This window comes from Hyaena hyaena, unplaced genomic scaffold (genome assembly GCF_003009895.1).
Source record: "Hyaena hyaena isolate Hyena2069 unplaced genomic scaffold, ASM300989v1 scaffold_394, whole genome shotgun sequence".
Lineage (NCBI taxonomy): Eukaryota > Metazoa > Chordata > Mammalia > Carnivora > Hyaenidae > Hyaena > Hyaena hyaena.
In genome coordinates, this window is record NW_024081026.1 from 560,608 (window position 1) to 581,360 (window position 20,753).

Below are 20,753 nucleotides of genomic sequence, written 5' to 3' on the forward strand. Positions count from 1 at the left end.
GCATTTAGTTACCAACTCACGAAATACTAAAACTAAGGCTTTACTGCTCAAAGCGCAATAAAAGAAATCATTCTAGTAGAAAGAAAATAAAGCACATTTTTATAGCAAAGAAAGTAATCTGAAAATTCATTATAGGAGAGGACAAAAAAATATATGAAATACATACTTTAAGAGTGTTTTAAATAAAGTCATGGAGAGCAGATTTATAATGGTTTAACTAAACCAGGTGAGAAATGGCAGGAATCTGTTCACAACCTTTGAGGACACGAAAGAACCATATAATAACCTTAAAATTGACCAGCTGAAAAAAAAAAAGTCACAATAACAACATGAAGATAACTGAACTCTTAGAGGAAAGTCACTATATGAACCTGGTGTTCATAATAGTGAGGATAGAGAACATGAATTCGAATCAGATCCACGCCATCGGCCTGTGAAAAACATTTTAAAAGTTCAGCGAAAAGGTAACTGTGCTATGAACACAGAGGTATCAACTCTAGTAGAAAAGAGATTCTGAAAAATAAAATTTTGATCATATAACTCTGTAGTCATCATCTCCGTGGAAGGAAAGGGGAAACTGCTCAACTGCTACAGAAATCGCTGGGTCTTTACAAGGACTGCGCTGATGAGTTCTGATTCTACAGAAATGGAAATAAATGGAAACAACACAAAAGTAAAGACAATCACAGATGTGGGAAGAATTCTTAGAAGAATGTGAGAGAGGCCTAAACCCAGCTGGAATGAAACTGAACATTTTGAAAAAATACCAAAGGTAGTACATAGAATATATTTAAGTATATCTGAAGAGGGGGACAAGGATAAATAGAAATGCTTTGGGACCATAAGATGAAAGAACTGCTCAGTTCCTGTTTTGTGGGTCTCCCTCTGCAAGCCAAAGAAACCACTAATTGGAAAGAGTGTAACAAACCACATGGGCATGGAATTTCAGCCCAGGCGGGAGGGGCAGTGGAGAGAGGAGAGACAGCAGAGCTGCCGTCAGATAATCTCAGAACAAGAGGCAGGTGTGAGCCTGAATCCTGGAACCAATGTGAGATGATACTAGGTTAAATGCTACCTACTTTCCTTTCCTGTAAATCTGTGTTTGCAACTTTATTAAGCTTAGGTCAAGTGGCCTTGAGAACTTAGTGCAAAATTGAAACTGCTCAGAACAACTACTAGAATTCCAAAGAGTTGGTGTCAGTTTTGGAAGGACACCTTACGAGCTTTGTGAGTCGGGGGAAAAAAGAGAAAGGCTGAGGGTAATCCTCACATATTAGAAGGAAAGAGAATATAGAAGATGGGGCAGATTAGTTAAGTGATACCAAAGGATGGATTGAAGGCAAATAGGAGGGGATATGGCAAACCCATTTCAGGTGTATTCATCCTTCTCCCCATCGACTCAGTGAGTATCTAGTTACCTCTTATTGTGTCACATTATTTTAAGTTCTAGGTAAACAGAAATCTCACTCCAAAGAAGATTGACCTAGTTAGATAGGGCAATATATGGGTATGTATGTAGACAAATGGATACTTTAATTAAAACAGCACTTTATATAAAGGATAGAGAAGAACCACCAATCAACTCTCCCAGTGGAAGTGATTTTGGGTTTTCTTTATGGATGGTTGAAGGTGAAAACTGGGGGGATAGTAACAAGAAACGAGAAGTGTTTCAGGCATCAACAAAACGATGAGCAAAGACACCCAAGTGAAGAGAACATGGCATGTACAGAAATGAGTGTTTTTGTTGGACTGTAGCTTAAGGGGCAAACGGTGGGGAATGAAGTTGAAAATACAGGCGGGGGAATGATAGGGAGTTTGATTTCCATAGGCAATGCGCCCCTAATAGAGTATTTTAAACTGGGAGTGACAGGATCAAATGGTAATTCTTAGAGAGATGTAAAGGGTAAGCTCACAGGGAGAGAAGCTTGAAGAGGTTAACCTATTCTGATATAATTACTAGGGACCAGGCCGGATGCGGATGCGGCAGTGGCAAAGGAGATGGAGAGTTGAGAGTAGATTAGCTATATTTCTGCAGACAGAAAGATAGGACTTGGTGTGCAGTTGGAATATGGACGTAATGGCGCAAGAAGGTAATATTAAAAAACTATTCCCAGGTTTCTGGCTTGGGGAATTTGGTGGATATAAATAGGTTAAAGTACAAGAACACTTAAAATATTAGTTAAGCTCAGGAAGAGGAAAATGTGAGCTTTCTATAGAGTGATCAATTGCTTCCATTATTGAACTTATACATGCAAGCATGCTGTCCCTCAGGCAGGTATCGTCTATCTCCTGGTTGCTACAGCGCTGGCCTCTGTGCTTGGCACACAGCGATTCTCGGCCTTTGATGGACACTGGAATCACTTGAGGAGGTTTCTGTATATATATCTGGTCTCCACCCTCAGATTTTTGAACCTTCAGTGCATCTGATGTGAGGCTCCAGGCATTTTTAAAGGCAGATCCAAAGGAGATTCTGATGTGCATCAAAATTTGACAGCCAATACAGGGTACAGTCATTAAGTAACTGACTGACTAATTAGAAGAAGGAAGCGGGAGGAAAAAGGCTTCCTGAGGTTTTGGAAGCAGCAGCTGGTTGGCCTACACTTGACTGTACAGTGCTGGTTGGAAGTCTGCAACATGACCTTTCGTATATTCCAATCTTAAGGATTCACAACTGGGATGCTATGGTGTCCCTGGCTTCAAGTCTTGAAGACACAGCACTGGCTCAGTGATCACTGGTCTGCCTCCAGGGATCTTTTTCACGTCTCTTGCCTGACTTCTCATAACACATTCTTTAACTTTGTAATATTTTTTGTATTTGTCCCAAAGCCTGTCTCTTCTAGACTGGAGTTCCATGAAGGCAGGTGTACTGTTTCTTTTGCTCACTATTGTGCATCCAGCATTTACCCAGAAAAACACAGGCATTGAGTAAATAAATGAGGAGTCAAATTTTTCTTGTGAAAATCGTTAGGCTACATTGCCTCACTTTTAATATGCCTACAGATACAGACCTGTCCATGACTGTATCACAAACCCAGAAAATAGTTTCAGAAATAATAACACATAAAGCTATGGACAAGACATTTTAAGATTTTTTTTTACCTCAAGGAAACACTTTTCCTCCAAAACTTTAATGTTATATAACACAGCTCCTTACATAAAATAAATCAAATTGAAAATACGGAATAAATATCTAAAAGGATGACACAGGCCCAGGTATTTAATCTGAGAAGTATAATTTAAACCGTAGTCCTGTTCCTTATCTAGATCAGAGAAGTCTCAGCCTCAAGGTCTGACTGATTAACCTGGGGCTTTCATATACATTATGTGTTAAGGATCAAGTCTGACAAATTCTGTACAAAACAAATATGTGAATGAAATGATGGGCAATTCAAAGGTCATAATAGCGGCCCAGTAAAAGGAGGAGAAACAGGCTAACGTTAAAACTCCCTACACTAATTGTGATCAACATGCTTCTATACTTCTGAATAGTTAAACAGTGGCTGGTAGTACTTATTAGAGAATTCAACTAACTCATGACATTTATTTGGCCATTTTATTGCCCTGGGGCTGAACGGGAGGTTTTTTTTTAATGTTTTGGGTTTGTTTGTTTGTTTGTTTGTTTGTTTTTTCTATTTCTGAGAGAGAGAGAGAGACAGCGTGAAGAGGGGAGGGTCAGAGAGAGAGGGAGTCAAAGAATCTGAAACAGGCTCCAGGCTCTGAGCTGGCTGTCAGCACAGAGCCCGACGCGGGGCTCGAACCCACGAACCGTGAGATCATGAGCTGAGCCGAAGTCGGACGCTTAACCGACTGAGCCACTCAGGCTCCCCTTTTTAAATTAAAAAAAAAATTTTTGTTTAAATGTTTGAACATGAGATTTTGTTCATTTGTTTGTTTGGTGCACAAAAATGACCAAAATCAGAATTCTACTTTACCTACAATTTGCCAGGCACCTACTACCTGCTGTCAGCTCATCTAACTGTCACAACAGCAAACCAGAAACCACAGTGACTGGAGCCACTCTGGAATGCTGGAACTGGAATGCAATAAAAAGTGTCTGTTAAAAAAAATCACTGAAGCATCATTTTGAATTAGGTGAAAATGTGCATTATATGTATAAAAACACAGTTTTATTAAAATACTGAATATAAACCTCAATCATGAGAACAATAGAGCACTATTGTTATAATATAATATACTAATGATATAATTTGGCTAGTTTACTAAGGAGAAAATAATACGGTTTCAACTGGCGGTACCAAAAAGATATTAAAATCAGTAATAAGATATACTGACCTCGTATGCCCTTTGGTACGAGACACTGAGAAGGGCATATCCCGTCTGTGGTATTCTTGCCCAAACTGTATAACCTCAATTTAATCATAAGAGAACATCAGACAAACTCATATCAAGGACATCCTGCAAATAACTAACCGGTACTCTTAAAAAATGTCACAGTTATGAAAGAAAAAGAAAAAAATGCAGAAGTGTCCTATTCATTTCTGGGGTGATTCAGAGCATCATTCTGAAGACCAGTCGTCAATATGTAGTATTGGATGCATAAAGGTAGGCTTACGAAACTGGAATAATTCCATATCACATCAGGATATTAAGTAAATTTTATGATGGAAATTGTTTTTATATTATTTGCAATTTACCCTGAACAGTTATAATCAAGAGGATTCTCTGTTAACTACAGACTCCAGTTAACGGACTGAAAATTACTTTATGCTGAGCTGAATTTACATGTCATTTCTTACAAAGGCTGTATGTCTTTCCAAATCAGTATCTGAGCTCAGATTATTAGAATTTTGATGGTTATTTCCACTGTCCTAACAGGAAAGCAGACACACAAGAGAAGTAAAACAAAACAAAACAAAGGCTGGGGGGCATGTGGAGATGGAAGGAAGGGGGAAGGAGGAAGGAAACACTACTCCCTTATAACACATTCATTAACCTGTGACTACTACTAGATGCTCCGGGCTATAAGTGAGCAGCTTGTTTCTAAACAGATTTTAATTTTTAATCCAGTGGAATAGGTCAGAAGCAGCTCTGCCACTTGGAGGTCTGGCCCAGAACCTACCTGCCCCAAGGCAGTACGGCAGGTCTGCTAGTAATGGTCACCTTTGGGTAAATGCAATCTCCAGGCAGCCCGTGGCTTTGGGTGCTCTGATCCCAAGGACCAATAATAAAAGTTGGACGAGATCTCGCAGTAGGGTGGGCGTTTTCTCCTAAGATATTTTCTAGGAGTGAGAAAAGACATAGCCAATAAAAAACCTTTTTTTTTTTTTTTTTTTAAAGTAGGAGTAGGAAGGGGAAGATCTGTGTTTGAAGTAAAATTCTAATAAAGATCAGCTTTATGACTTAATTAAAATTGGGTAGAGGCATATGTGTTGGCCCAAACGTTGATGCTCACAAGACAAATACTCCGACACGGAAAGATCTCCTGGGGAATCAAACGTCTAAATGGAGGGGGAGCTGAACAGAACAGTCCCCAGGGCGTCCACACGTGGGGCTGAAACAAGCAAAGATGAACGATGAACAGAATCTGACTGATTCCCAAGCTCTTCACAGACCCCAGATTGGCAGGGTATTAGTGCAGCAGGCCTCAGCTGTCCGTGAAAATGAGAACACATTTTAAAAGCTGCATTTGAATTTTAAAGGTACTCAACATTTCTGCATTGTTTACTGAGAAAGGTCAACACTCCCCCCGTGTTTTATTTATGCGCCACAGAACGCCAGTCTAAAAGCACTAGGTTTGCCACGTGGCATTTGCTGAGAATGTGTTAAATGCGTGGTTCCAGAAGCTAGAATATTATTTTTCCACTCAGCGAGTGAATTATTAAAGAACTGTGCCCTCGTCGGGAGACAGGACAGGAGGCGACTGCGGCCCTGCGCTCTGAATGCAAAGGGACACTGACTGAGTCACTCGCTATCAACTCTCACTGCTACAGCATCAGACCCACAGGACCCTGCCCCCGTTTTCAACTGCCTTGTGGCCAATCTAGAAAAAAAGAAAAATGGAAACATCTAAATAAAACTCATATAAGCACAACATCTTTGGTTCTTTGGACAACCAGCATCTCATTTTGGATCTGCATGAACATTTGTTTGGATCTGTCCTCATTTCTTCCTGCAGATCAAAGGCATGATATACTGACTGACTCCTTCCACTAAGATTTGTGTTAAAATCACGAAATGCCCATGCAGGAAATTTTTTATTAACGGAAACTGAAATAATACATAATACATACCACTTTTATGACAGGAAGAAGAGTTATTCACTGTAGTTAGAGTATCTGTTGTATAAATTAAAAATCTTAGGGTTAAGTCCAGTGTTTTAAATTGACTATGGAAAAGCCTGAAATTAATCCCAGATGAGTTTTGACTAGAATACAGGGGTACCTTTATCATTCTAGGAAAAATACTTCTCTACAACAGGCAAATTCCCTGATAAGTTCAGAAATTTCACATAAATATTTTTCACTTGCAAAAAACGTTCTCTTTAAACTATTCCCTTAGTGCATTTTTTATAAATAATTTGATTTACAGACATTAGGTTTACATACAAATTATTCTAGCATACATTTACTATATAAATCAAAGTGAATCTGTGACTAAAATTCTTACCCTATTCTGATGTGGTGAGCAAATCAATGACCAGTATCTTCATATGCATAAGTACTGTATGCCTAGCTTTACAGAACATTCTCCTCTTAAAAGCATACAAAAAACTGAAGTCTTTGGGAACTTTCTTCAGGAAATTTCAGAAGACTACGGATTTTAAATTATACTTTTATTTGATATATTTCCTAAACCTCCAAATTCTTATATTAAAAGAGTTGACACTGGAGGCGCCTGGTGGCTTAGCTGGCTAAGCGTCCCACTCTTGATCTCGCCTCAGGTCATAATCTCAGGGGTTCGTGAGTTTGAGCCAGCAGTAGAGAGCCTACTTGGGGTTCTCTCTCTCCCTCTCTCTCTGTCCCTTCTCTGTTTGCTCTGTCTCTCAAAATAAATAAATAAACTTAAAAATCATTTAAAAGAGTTGATGCGGCCGTAATTTGATCCAATCTCATACATATGTATGAGGCTCACCCACTCTCCTCTGAGCAGGTGACATGAGACTAATCAGGCACAGTCTGCAGTTCCTGCCTTCGAAGAGCCCACAGCTGGGCTGGCGGGACAGACACAGAGATAAGTGGCTGTAATGTACTGGGACTATCTTCCAGTGGTAGGAATAAAATGCTCTGGCAGCACAGAAGAGAGAGTGAGGATTCTGGAAGGGGACATGGGGATAGGGAGGGCAGAGGCTCAGCAGAGGAGATGACATTTGAGCTGGGTCTTAAAGGATGAATAAGATTAGACCAGGCGGCGGATGGGAGCATTCCAAGTTGGAAGAAACAAGTCAGCCCATACATGCCAAGTTTTAAAAATCAGACTTTTAAAAGTGTTTTAGTTCAAAAAGAGTTAAGTTTGCAAAGCCTAACATGAAATGAGATCACAAACTGGATGCTTCCTTTCTTACCAGCCTGTCCTTCTCCCACGCACCCTAGATGTTTAAGAAGCGCATGTAATAAGGAGCAGAGGACGGACAGCCCCTTGGTAGGAACAGAGAAGGTGAGAATCCCTCCGTAACTGAAATAAGACGTGAAGCCAGCACTACAGGCCTGTGAGGAGAGGTGCTATTGCAGAAAAGAGAAAAAGCATACTGCAATAATCGTACCTTTTCGGGCTGCTTTAAATGCAAGTTAATCTCTTTAAGAAAGCGGGTCTGCTATATGTGATAAAGGGTTAGTATACAAAACTCAGTAAAGAACTTATCAAACTCTAACACCCAAAAAACAAATAATCCAGTGAAGAAATGCGCAGAAGGCAGGAGTAGACACTTTTCTAAAGAAAGCATCCAGATGGCTAACAGACACATGACAAGATGCTCAACATCACTCATCATCAGGGAAATACAAATCAAAGCCACACTGAGATACCACCTCACACCCATCAGAATGGCTAAAATGAACAACTCAAGAAACAACAGCCGCCGTTGGTGAGGATGAGGAGAAAGAGGAATACTTTTGCACTTGGTGGTGGGAAACGCAAACTGGTGCAGCGCTCTGGAGAACAGTGTGAAGTATGAACAGCATGAACAGTACGAAGGTTTCTCAAAAAGTTAAAAATAGAACAACTTTATGACCCCAGCAACCGTATTACTAGGTACTTATCCAAAGAACACAAAACTGCTGATTCAAAGAGGCACATATACCCTGTTGTTTATAGCAGCACTATCAACAGCAGCCAAATTATGGAAAGAGCCCAAATGTTCATCGAATGATGAATGATAAAGAAGATGTGGTATGTATACACATACATACACACACACACACAATGGAATAAACTTGGCCATCAAAAAGAATGAAATCTTACCATTTGCAACAACATGGATGGGACTAGAGTCTATTATATTAAGTGAAATGAGTCAGTTAAAGACATTATCATATGACTTCACTCATATGTGGAATTTAAGAAACAAAAGAGATGAGCACAGGAGAAGGGAAGGAAAATAAGATAAAATTACAGAGGGAGGCAAACCATGAGACTTTTAAATACAGAGAACAAACTGAGGGCTGCTGGAGGAGCTTGGGGGGGGATGGGCTCAATGGGTGATGGGCAGTAGATAGGGCACTTGGGAAGAGCACTGGCTGTTTTGTCTGTAAGTGATGAATCACGGAATTCTACTCCTGAAACTAACACTACACTCTATGTTAACTACCTTGAATTTAAATAATAAAAGCGAGGGTCTGGGAAGAAAAAAGCCTGCAAAGTGCTATCAGCTACAGGGTCTTTAAGAGTTCTGCTCTGTGCTAGGACCTATTGGTCAGCAGGGAGGAGACTAAGGAGAAATGAATTTCCTTTCAGTGACAAAGTCACACTGGCACCTGAGTGGAGGTGACGACTTCGTGTTTTGTATTACGTCCCTCTTCTGCACCGGAGGGGGAAGTGAGGGGGAAAGTAGGGCCCTTAGACCTGGAGAGGGAAAGGGGTTCTGGGAAGTCCCTGTCTTCAGCTGGGTTCTATGCAATGGCTCTTGTAGAATCAATGGATTCAAGTGCTCAAGGGAGGATGGCCAGCTAGTGGCTGAGAGATGAAGAGGACAGGACTCTGCTGGGTTTTCAGAGGTCCCAGAAGCTAACTACAGAGTTTTTAAACTACAGAGTTTAAAAACTTAAGGGAAATTTAGTTAGCAAAGCCTAATACAATAGGTACTGCTTTGCTTATTCATTTTTTATGAAATAAAGTTAATTCATTCATATTTCATGTATGTGTGAGTGTACGTGTGTGTGTGTGTGCATCTGTGTGTGTAAGAGACAGAGGGGTTAAAAAAATAAACTAAGCGTCTGGATTGTGCTCACTCTTTCCTTTTCTTTGAGCCATCTGTAAGTAGAGTTAAGTTGCAGAAGATTTTTTTTTATCTTTTTTTTTAATGTTTTATTTATTTCTAGGAGAGAGAGAGAGAGACAGCGTGAGCAGGGGAGGGTCAGAGAGAGAGGGAGTCACAGACTGAAACAAGCTCCAGGCTCCGAGCTGGCAGTCAGCACAGGGCCCGACGCGGGGCTCGAATCCACGAACCGCGAGATCATGACCTAAGCGAAAGTCGGACCCTTAACCGACTAAGCCACCCAGGCGCCCCTATAGGCATTACATAGGTATTTGTTGAATGAATGAATTAGTCAATCAGTCAATTGATCAGTCTGTTAAAGGCAGGCACTTCTTCATGGCTCACTTTGTCCATGGGAAGGACTCACGCATTCTTGACTCTGGTCCAGGCCATTCCCAGTACAGCCCCTNAGAGCCCGACGCGGGGCTCGAACCCACCAACCGTGAGATCATGACCTAAGCGAAAGTCGGACGCTTAACCAACTAAGCCACCCAGGCGCCCCAAGCTGCAGAAGAATTTTTAAGAAGGCGTGTGTTGGCAATGTCCTCTTTTATTCTTTATTATTACCCATGTAAAAGAAGGCATCTTCTGAGCCGAGCGCCCGGCTCCTGAGCCCCACGTGGCCCCCAGGCCTCCGCCCCAGGCGTGCAGGCTGAGAGACGCGGTGCAAGACTGCTCTGGGCTCACGAGGCTCGCCTTCTGGCTTCCAGTTTGGGGTCTGCTGCTAACTTACTGCATGAACACGGGCTGGTCACAGGTTTCGCAGGTAGGAACGAAAAGCCACCATTTGGAGCTTAGATACTTTTCATGGCTGTTTCCTTGTCTAATGTGACCTCTGATTCAGTAGCATGATATTATGTTATAGAAATGTTTTCATCCTCCTGGGTTTTATATATTCACATTGTAGAGCCACTGTAATAATAACCATGCCCCATCTAGTGTCAGAACAGGGAATACTGGTACTGGAGTGCGCAGTGAGGACCGGCCCTCTGCTTTCCAGGGCTTCAGGGTGCAGGGTGCCAGTTGTCCAGAAGGCTGCCTGGGTGGTCTTCGTTACAGCTCACTGACCCAACTTGGTGACGCAGGACATTTTTGAAAAGGCTTGGCTTTGCAACTTTGAAGTGTGATGTACGACACAAGCGCAATGGGACTTTTATTAAGGTTGCACAGAATAATCTTCCCTATTACTTTTACTGGCAGCTACGGCCGTAAACACAGAAGAACTTCAGGGCGCTGGCGATCAGAAGGCAGTACCTTCCCCCTGGACGCTGAGAAGAGATTCTGGGTGCACCGCAAGCAATGCAGCCGCATTCTGGCAGCTCACTGAGACTTTCGCAGACAAAAACCTGGGAGTTTGGCAGGGTTTCAAGGACTTCACCTTTCCCTTTTCATTTCTTTCTTTCCAAACGCTCTCACAAGGAAAGCGTGTCTGATCGTTGGCAGCTAATCACGTGCTCTGGGAACAGCCCAGGTTGTGTACCATCCTGTCCTTCCCCTGACTTGGTACCGTCTCACGGTGAAGACAACGAGGGAGGGAACGGACAAACACTGGGACAATGCATGTGTCCAAATCGCCGTGTACAAATCGCTTCATTTTGGAACCTGCCTCCCTCTCGGAGGGACATCAGGTCCATTCGGCGAATACTTGTGCTGTGTCTGCTGCATGCCAGACGCTGTCTTAATGATGTCTGGGCTAAGAGAACATAATGAGTCCGAATGCAGAAAATCTCCATACTGCCACCTACCCTGCCCACAGCCGTGTGACCTAGATTACTAGAAGCACGTTTCACTTCTTGTGACCAAGAGGCAGAGGCTTTCCTCCTTGTCTATTACACTTAAGCCCGATTCCCTTGATGGTTGGAACTCGTCCCAGCAGATGCTTACCTTTCAGAATTCTCAAATACTGCCTGGGCTGATGGCTGTAAAAACTCACCTGCCCATTGACCTGCTTAGATCTCTTCTCGCTAAGCCCACTGTGTCTCTGTGACCTCCATCACTGGTCCGCCTTCAGTCCTTACCTTCCAGCCAGACACGGAATTCTATGATAGACTAGCCCAATTCAACTGCTGCCTCACCCTGCACTCTGGCTTGCCAGTCTCCACTGTGATCCACATTCCAAAAAATCACTTGATTCGAGGCTGCCCCAAGTTGTCCTTAGCTCCACAGCTCCATATTCCTGCTCCATGATCTTCATGCCCATCCTGAGAACAGTGTGTCCTTTGACTGAGTTCAGGGTGATGATCTCTGTTCAGCCCCGACGACCTCAGCTCAGGTCCGGCAAGCTGAGGTGTTCTCGAGTACGTCCACTACCTGGTAACCAGCAGCTCCAGAGGCTCAAATGGAAAACTGGCAAATGAGATTTGCCTTAGAAGGCCACCAGAACACAGTGATCTTTGATTAATGCTGAAGAAAGAAGACATCTTGAATATTCTCTGAACATCGAGACTCGTGCCTGGTACATGATGGGGCCTCACAGAAACTTTTGGCAAGTTATATAAAGATACCTCTTAAATAACAAGTTGTAAACATTTGGAGTTGTGATTGGATTTCGTAAGCTCCTTCAGGTTATAGGATCTATTGATATCCCTAGAGTCCAGCACAGTGCCTGGTGTACAGAAGAGTTGATAAACATTTGTTGACTTAAAATGACTTGGTAGAGAAAAGTATGTCAAAGGCACTTCTGGAGGATGTCCAATTTCCCAGGAATCCAGATGCAGTAGGACATCTTAAGATGCCCAGATAAAACTATCTGATTGGTTGGACCCCTAAATCTACAAGCTACAGAATTGAGGCACTAGAGTCTGTGAGTCTACCCCATGGGTATGAACCACAACAAAAGAGGAGTAGGAACTCTTAAGTGACCTAATTTACATTTCCCTCCTGCTAGGATCCTCTGTAGCTTCAGGTTTGGCCTGAGATGCAAGAGATCTTCTGGACAGCTACTGACTCATAAGCGAAACTAGGAGGCTGGGGTTGGCCGTTAATCTCTGATGTCTGAAACACGTATCACCATGAAACAGCCAGCTATGGGCCCTCTAATGGAGCGAACCATGGCTGCCAAAACAAATGGACGGCAAGGGTCCAAGAATGTAAAGCTCTTAGTGAATGGCGTAAAGCTAGTGGTTTAGAATGCTTAATTTTTTGTTATAGTTGAAGCTATCCACAAATGCAGGTAACAGGGTACTTAAGTCATTTAAGGGTGCAAGATTTTCAAATTGTATTAGAGCGTGTTAATGCTCACTTCACAGAAAATATAAAGCATCCATTTTTAAAATACTCGTAGCAATTAAAGCTTTTAATTGAGCATAAAAACATACAGATATAGAAATGTTTAGTCCTCGCTGTCGTTCCTGACGGTCCTCTTCAGAGATAAATTTCCACAATGGATGTTTCAATTAAGACAGTAATATTTATTGAAAGGTAAACCATAAATGCATAGCCACTGGAAACATTATTGAACAGAAGTAATTTATACTACAGCTGGTGCACTGCATTTTAGCCCCGTTTTGATTTTATCAGCATTTGTCAATTAATCAACGTGAACCTTGTAAAACATGTTCTCTTATTAGTGGAAACAAGCGATTGCTTGCAGGCTTTGAAGGAAAGGTCGTTTAATAATTTGCTAATTGTGCAAAGATAGACTGAAATTTAAAAAGAAAGAAATTCCCATTCCCCCTGTGCCTAAATGTGACTTTAAGTTTAACCTTGCTAACTTAAGCGTGGTCAACGGTTCCATTTTTGTGTTTACCTGAATAGCAGAGAAAGATTAAGACAGAAACAAAGTATTCTGAGGTTTTCAAATTTAAGAAACTATCTGCTGTCACCTTTGTTGTTTCAAAAGAGTTGCTAGCCTTGAGGGTATAGTTATAAGCAAATCAACTATATTTTCTTGGCAAAAAAAAAAAAAAAAAAAGAAAAGGAGGAAAGATAAAGCAAAAGAAAGAGAAAATAAGAGCCATGCAGTGGCAATGTTCTGTTTCTTTCTCTTTTTGCTTTTTTATTTGCCTCTGCTCATCCTTCATTCTGCTGGATGAGATGTCAGCTCCTGCTTCTGACTGCTGGTTCATTTTAAGTTCCGTAAGTGAGAAGGGAGAGGAGTCAAGCTCTCTCCAGGCAATCCAGGCTTCAGCACATTGGCCCACCCCTCCCTCCCCCTGCACCCAGCACCCAGCACCTAGCACCCAAGAGAGTGCTTCAGCTTCAGGCACCACCACCAAGTATTCCACGGTCACCCACGGGCCTCCACGAAGTTTCAAATGGGCAACATACCTCCGGGAGCAAGTTCTACACGGGGGTCTGCAGGGCTGAATCGAGAAATCCGCACCATCTTAGAGGTGTCGGTGAGGCTGAAGAGGAGATAGCACGCCTTGAGGCGTCTGTAGGCTATAAGAGTTTTGTACGGAGTTCACAGAGACAACAGTTGTGGAAGGGAGATGGGTCTTGCCGGACCCAGTCTGGGCAAACTGCTCTACTGCAAAGCTCCTTTTATAAGAGTTCGGAGGCCCAGCTTGCTCTCTGCCTGCTCAAACTGGCTTATCAATCCATTCCATTCCATTCTGTTCTCTGTGCTAAATAAGCCATTATTTCAGGCACATTTCCCTAAGCAGATGCAAACACTCTTTTCCTGTGTGAGACTCCCTTGGGCAAATTAGGTTTCTTGGAAAAGGGTCAAGGAGCAATCAAACAAAATACCTACTGAGAAACAAGGCTGTGGGTTCAGGGGATGCTGTCAGTCATGCAGGCTGCAGGCTGCGAGTCAAATTTTAGGCACTGCCTGGGCAGCAATACTGAATTTGATAGGGCCGGTGATGGGGAGCAAAGTTCTGATATCCGCAGCCAAAGCTTCTTTTTATGGTCATAACCAAAGGTTTATTTCTTTCCAGTTTTATTGAGGTGGAACTGGCAGAAAAAAAATGGTACATATCGAACATATTCTTGCATGTTATATATATTATATATGTACTATATATTATATACATAGTAAAATAGTTACCACAATAAAGTTAGTTAACACATCCATCAACTCACATAGTTACCTTTGTGTGTCTGTGGTGAGAAGGATTTAGGTCTTATGGAAAAAAACTGACAGTCATAAGACAATGGAAAATTTCCTCGTCTAATCTTTCTAATTAAATGCTGCTAATCAAATTCCAATTTCTTAATTACACCGTAGTAAAACTTTTATAAGGGAAAAGTTACCATAAAATTGCCATCTTCTGTTCTCATCATCTTATCTAACAAATGTGGGATATTTCTGAAATAAATACTCATTTTTTTTCTTTGAGTCATAGGCACAAGAGTCCCTTTTATGTTCTTTTAATATTTGCTTTTATTAACGTCAGTTTCAGTTAGCTCACGTCCATATATCAAGATTCTTTTCAAAATAGAAGAGATAAGAAGCAAATGCAAACATGGGAAGGGAAGAGGCTGGGGGTCATAACAGCCACTCCCCGGTAGGAGTTATTTCCACCTAGAACACATATACCATAGTTCGATGCCACAGGGGAAAATGAATGGATGTGGATGGCAGGTTTTCATTTGTTTCCCTGACATTCTGTAAATAAGTTTGTGTGTTTCAATTCAAACGGTTCCATTATCTGGGAGGTCTTAATCATTTGTAATGGCAGTTTCTGAAGTGTTCAAAGCTTGAGCTTAAGGAGTATTGGCATTCAACGTAGTTATACTACCTTAAGCAGGTTTACAACTTTGTTCATGGTTATCCTTGATCGTCTTTATTTAAAAGTAGGTTCAGGCTGATGAGGTGGCGTCAGCGTGTTAGTCATGTCCCACCAGGACATCTGGTTCCGCTGGGCAGCCTCACACTCTTCAAACGGAACCACGATTGGCGAGGTGAAGGGGGAATGGTGGCCGGTGGCACGAAAACTAGAAACCATGTTTAAAAACGGCAGGCTTGTTTTAAAATTTTGGATTTTGGTTTTCTTCAGGAATGGGGAGGCCAGCATTTTAGGAGATGCTTGCCAGCGGAGGAGGGGGCATACCTGGCCGAGACAGACCAGGCGGGGCCACTTGCGGGGGCACCAGGGTCGGTTGAAATAAGGGGATTGTTGGTCAGAGGCAATACGTGGGGGAAAGAGGGAACAAACTTTTTCTGTGGTTTCTGCAGGAAAGGCAAAGCCAGGCCAGGAAAGAGGTTTAGGTTTGGCTAGTTTGAGTCGTGTCAGTGGGTTCTGCTGTTTAGGGTTGGTTCCTAATTGTCCAGTACCTGGCCCTGGGGTGATTTAGGGAGGGAGGTAACGTTCAGGACTTGAGAGCCTAGTAAAAGGAGGCTGGTGGGAGCGCGGACTCAGGATTGCTTGATCTGCATATCAAAAGGGTGTTCCTAGGCCCATTGTTTGATATCTGCAGGAATTAGCTAACCCTGCAAGGACAGTGCCTCCCCTAGGAACTCCAAGACCCTGAAGATGTCAAAGTATCATAAAATACAGAAAATAAAAAACATGATTAATGCAACCCTGTCTGAAACACTGCTATAACAAGCGTAGAAATAGAGCTTCTCAGACTCTACTGTGCATAACAATCACCAGAGTATTTTGTTAAGCTACATTCTGATTCATTAGATCAGGCTGGGTTTGAGACTTCGCATTTCTAATGCAAAGTGCTGCTGGGACCACACTTTGAGAAGTCAGGGGTAAGAATTTTGCTAAAAGTCCTCCCTCTAGGTCACCTTCTGCAGAGAAAAGGGAAAGACTTAACAGTTACTGAACCCTGCTGTGAACCAGATACTTCTAGGCACTGAATATTCAGACTTTACCTTGATTCATTTGGACGACATTTTAGGCTCACAGGAAAAATTATCCCAGTTTTATAAGTAACAGAACTGAGGCTCCGGGTGGTTCAGTAACCTGCCTTGGGTCACACTGCTAAAAGTACGAAGATGTGAGTGCATCTGACCTAAAAACTTTTTTTTTTTTGTCCCAACACAAGTACAAATGGTACTACTTTGATGAAAAATAAAAAGTCTCTGCTGGGAAAGGCTTCATAAAATATAGGAGCACCTGGGTGGCTCAGTTGGCTTAGCATCCAACTTCAGCTAAGGTCATGATCTCACAGTCTGTGGGTTTGGGCCCCAAGTCGGGTTCTGTGCCGACAGCTCAGAGCCTGGAACCTGCTTCAGATTCTGTGTCTCCCTCTCTTTCTGCCCCTCCCCTGTTCACACCCTGTCTCTCTCTCTCTCAAAAATAAATAAACATAAAAAAATATATATATAAAGTCCATGGACTTGAATCACAGGGCATTTACAACTTGACTTCTGAAAAAAAGGGAAATTGTAAATGGTGTTCATTATCTCAGGACCAGATATAAATAACTAAATAACTTATAGTTTATAATAGCTATTTGAGAAACACTTTTTAAATGTTTCCATTAAACTGGGGTTTTTAAGAAGTGATGCACGTACATGGTAAGATATATGCAACACAAGTTTGTCTTCTTCCCATGTGCCCGTAGTTCTATGGCTCAGATAAAACTACTGTTAAGTTTGTGTAGCCTTCTAGAAAATCTGTACAAATAGTAACATTCTATATAAATAATAAACTTTTTCATACAAATTCATTCATACAGTTATTTTAAGGCCCTGGGGGGAAGAGCAGTAGATAAAACACACAAAAGCCCTCATGTACCTTATACTCCAGTAGGGAATATAGACCATGAACAAACAAGGAAAATATATGGTGTGTCAAATAGGGATAAATGCTAATGAGAAAAAGTGGGTGCAGGGGTGCTTACACTCATAAATGCAGTGGTTAAAGAAGACCTCATTGAAAAGATGGTATCTGTGCAGTAAAGACATGAAGGAGATCATCCTATTCCACACTGACTTTTCCCTTTCAGCAGCGTATGTTAAAGACCTCACCACATCAGAAATGGACAGGTCTACCTTATTCTCTTTAATGACTCCATAGTATTCCACTGTTTGCATATAGGAATGTTTCTGATTAATCCTGTTATGTCATTTGTTAAGATGTGGGGAATGTGGTATACAGCCTGAGGAAGTAGAAAGGGACTTACATTAGGTATGAAAAGCCTGCGGATGCAAGCCCTCCCTTGGGAGTGGGGGGGGGATGCAAGCCACCCCCCCACCCCACCCCCACCACCAAGTGATCATGTTCTCATTGAGTATTTCCAGAATGCCATGTTAATATTAGCAGTTCGGCCTCATGAGAGGGTCTCCCTTTTCCTGTCACATCTTAGCCTATGCTACTGTCCACCAGGCACAGGGCAATGTCTAGAATCTCCTCTAGTGGGGGGTCAACATGACACCTTGCTTGCAGTTTTCCTCAATGCTAAGCTACCTGTAATCCTTGTAGAGTCAAAAAAGAACACCCTCCAGGTGACAAGTTTTATACATCTCCCACAAAGGAAGCATCAGCAAAAATTTCAGGGAGCAGTTAATCCCCTGGGCTCTGAACACATCTTCTCCCTTAGGTGAAAGCTCATAAGCTTTCTTAAAACAAAAACAAACAAAATCCCTACCTTCCAGTAGTATTTATTTATGTAGATGCAGATGTTTAACTCTGAGCCATATGACTGAACAGATTTCACATTTAATGAAAGATTAATTTATTCATTTAATTATTATCTGAGGCAGTACCTGGATTATGTCAGTACTCTGCCAAGCTCTGTAGGAGGAATAAATATCAGTGCAATATGGCTCCTGCCCTTGTCACCTTCTAGCCTTTTAACAAAGACAGGACAAGTAAAACAAAACAAAACAAACCCATGATTGTGGTAAGTGGTGCCAAAGACAATATGACAAGAATTAAAACAAAGAGGAGAATGCCATGATCCAAAGCCCCTCAGAGGCCCCTCGGAGAGATATCGGAGCACACGGAACAGGTAGGCATAAAGTGGAACAAGGGAACTTTGGGAATGGGTGAGTGTGTGTGTGAATATGTGTAGGTGGAAGGTGAGCAAAGGTCCAAGTGTGGAGAAATACAGATGCTGTAAAGGTACCAGGCAGTGGCTCTGTAGAGCTTAAAGGCAGAGTGGGGGGCATGGCTGTGGATGACAGGCAATGCTAGTTGGAATGAGACTGCACAGGGTCCTAAAGCCCCTACTTTGCTAGTAGGTGTGGGATCAGTAAATTAGTTCTGAAAGACATCCCCCCAAAAGCATCATCAACTTCTTCTGTTTTTGTTTTTGCTTTTTTAATAGGTGGAGGGAGATTGTACACTGGGGTTTTACAACCTCTATTTCTGATTCTAGTAATTTTTAAAAATCAACTCAACACCTATGAAAATAATGTATGCCTATAGTTTAAAAAAACAAACAGGACTATTATTGTACTATAAGGCATATGACTGAAAACAGAAATCCCTTAGGTCACCTGTCCCCACCACTCCTTCCCGCTCTGCAGAGGAGACCATGTTTTTGTTTGCCTTTCTTATGAAAGATAGTTGTCTGTCAGAGTGAGCTTACTATGCAGGTTAAGACTTTTGCCTCACCCAGTTAGCTACTCTCAGTCTGATAAATCTGTGGGCTTGTCCAAAGGAGAGAGGCTGACCGGTAACTAACCCATCCCTTCCCACAATGATGTTGAATCCTGTCATGAGAGAGAAAACTATCTTCAACTTGCAATCTGATGTTTAATTTCATATATTTAAGTAATGTGCACATACGGATATTTCTTAGATTGTCATTTAAGAGATGAGAAAACTGTATCACCCTTATCCCATCACCACCTCTTGACAAGCTCCCCCTCCCCAATCCCTCCATATGTTAAAGTAGCAATTTGGGTTAAATCAAAATTCTGTTTACAGAATTACAAACTGTGTTTATAAAGTTTACATTGTTAGGACTATATAATAATTGTTTACTACACGTGTAAGAATACTCTTCCTATCTTATTCTAAATTTCATTTTTCCTGGCGGCCTTTTTTTCTTTGGGGTGTGTGTGTGTGTGTGTGTGTGTGTGTGTGTGTATGTGTGTGTGTGTATCTATTACTGCTCCTGGACTTTTCAAAGGAACTTTAAAAGCTTATTAAACCGTTTTTTGTTTTTGTTTTTGTTTTTCCATGATCAAAGTCATTAGTTAAACTGTCACATCTATTCTTCCCTCGAGGAGCCGCCCATCAAGTCTGTCTGGTCTAGCGGTTTCCCAGGCCAGCTGCCCACCTGTTGTCCTGGGGCTTCTTTTTAACACCATCTTGCGAAATCCCTGCGCCTCTCGCCTGTGTTGGGTCCCCCGTTTCCTGGATCCCATGGTTTCCTCTTTCTTGATTTACATCCTCATTTTTGTAGAGCACATTCTCTAGTAGCTTCCTGAGAAAAGGTACACGGGAGGTAAATTCGTTGAGACCTTCCTTGAGTGTCTGAAAATGTCTTAATTCTACTCTGGCGCTTGCTAGTTAAGCTTGTAATTGAATGCTAAGTAAAAAGTCATTTCCCTCAGAATTCTGAAGGCTGAATTGTCTTCTAGCTTCCAGTGTTGTGCTTGAGGGGCCTGGTGCCATTGGCATTCTTGATCTGTTCTATATGACCTCTCTTATTTCTCTGGAAGGTTTTGGAATCTTCTTTGTAATCCCCGGTGTTCTAAAATCTCATACTAAAGAATCTCAGTGAGGATTTTTTCCTAGTCATTGCTATGGACCCTTTAAATCTGGAAATTCCCATTGTTCCATTTGAAATTTTTTCTTACATTATTTTTGAATACTTGACTACTCACCATTTTTTCCCCCTGTTTTCTCCTTCTGGAACTCCCATGGTAAAATGCTAAACCTCATGGACGGATCCACATTTCCTATCTTCTTTTCCCTCTTCCCCTATTGACCTTTGATGTCTGTTAAGCTACTTCCTAGAAAGTTTGCTTGACTTTGTTTTTATTTATTTGTTTATTTATATTTTTTGCTAAGTTTAATTTCTAGGACCTCTTATTTTTGGACTGTTCCTTTTTTCTTTTTTATAGAATGCACTTTTTATTTCATGGATGTAATACTGTCCTCTCATCTTTCTAAAGATACTTAGGTTTTTAAAAGTTTTTCTTCTGCTTCGGAGTTACCTATATTTTCATTGAGTGCCCCCTCCCAATTTCTCTGTTTTGATCTCTATATTTTATTATATATTTTATGTTGGGAGCTATACCCAGATATCTGATGATTATTTATATTTAAGGCACACACACACACATGTATGCACATACACACATACCTAGGAACCGTGAGTCCCTAAAAGACTGACCAGAAGCTTCAAGTGGGGGCAGGGCATTTTTATTATCTGGCAGGCATCCTTGTGAGGTAGCCAGTGGGGAATCCAGCCATTTTGATGAGGACTCCAAATGCCAGTCAGATCATTTCTCGGAGTTGTT

General features: G+C 41.7%; 1 protein-coding gene across 14 annotated transcripts in view; it reads right to left on the reverse strand.

Moving 5' to 3' along the window:
* ENOX1 (ecto-NOX disulfide-thiol exchanger 1) overlaps positions 1-20,753 on the reverse strand; it is a 545,438-nt gene that overhangs the window by 223,461 nt on the left and 301,224 nt on the right. For 12 of the 14 annotated variants that reach the window (XM_039251538.1, XM_039251540.1, XM_039251544.1 and 9 more), the window contains one exon: positions 19,565-19,711. The exons of 1 other annotated variant lie outside the window; for it this stretch is intronic. In XM_039251538.1, coding sequence (XP_039107469.1) covers positions 19,565-19,652 — 88 coding nt within the window. In that variant the 5' untranslated portion in view covers positions 19,653-19,711. Of the gene's footprint in view, positions 1-14,126; positions 14,163-19,564; positions 19,712-20,753 lie in introns of those variants that run through there. One more of the 14 variants, XM_039251551.1, reaches the window with a different exon arrangement.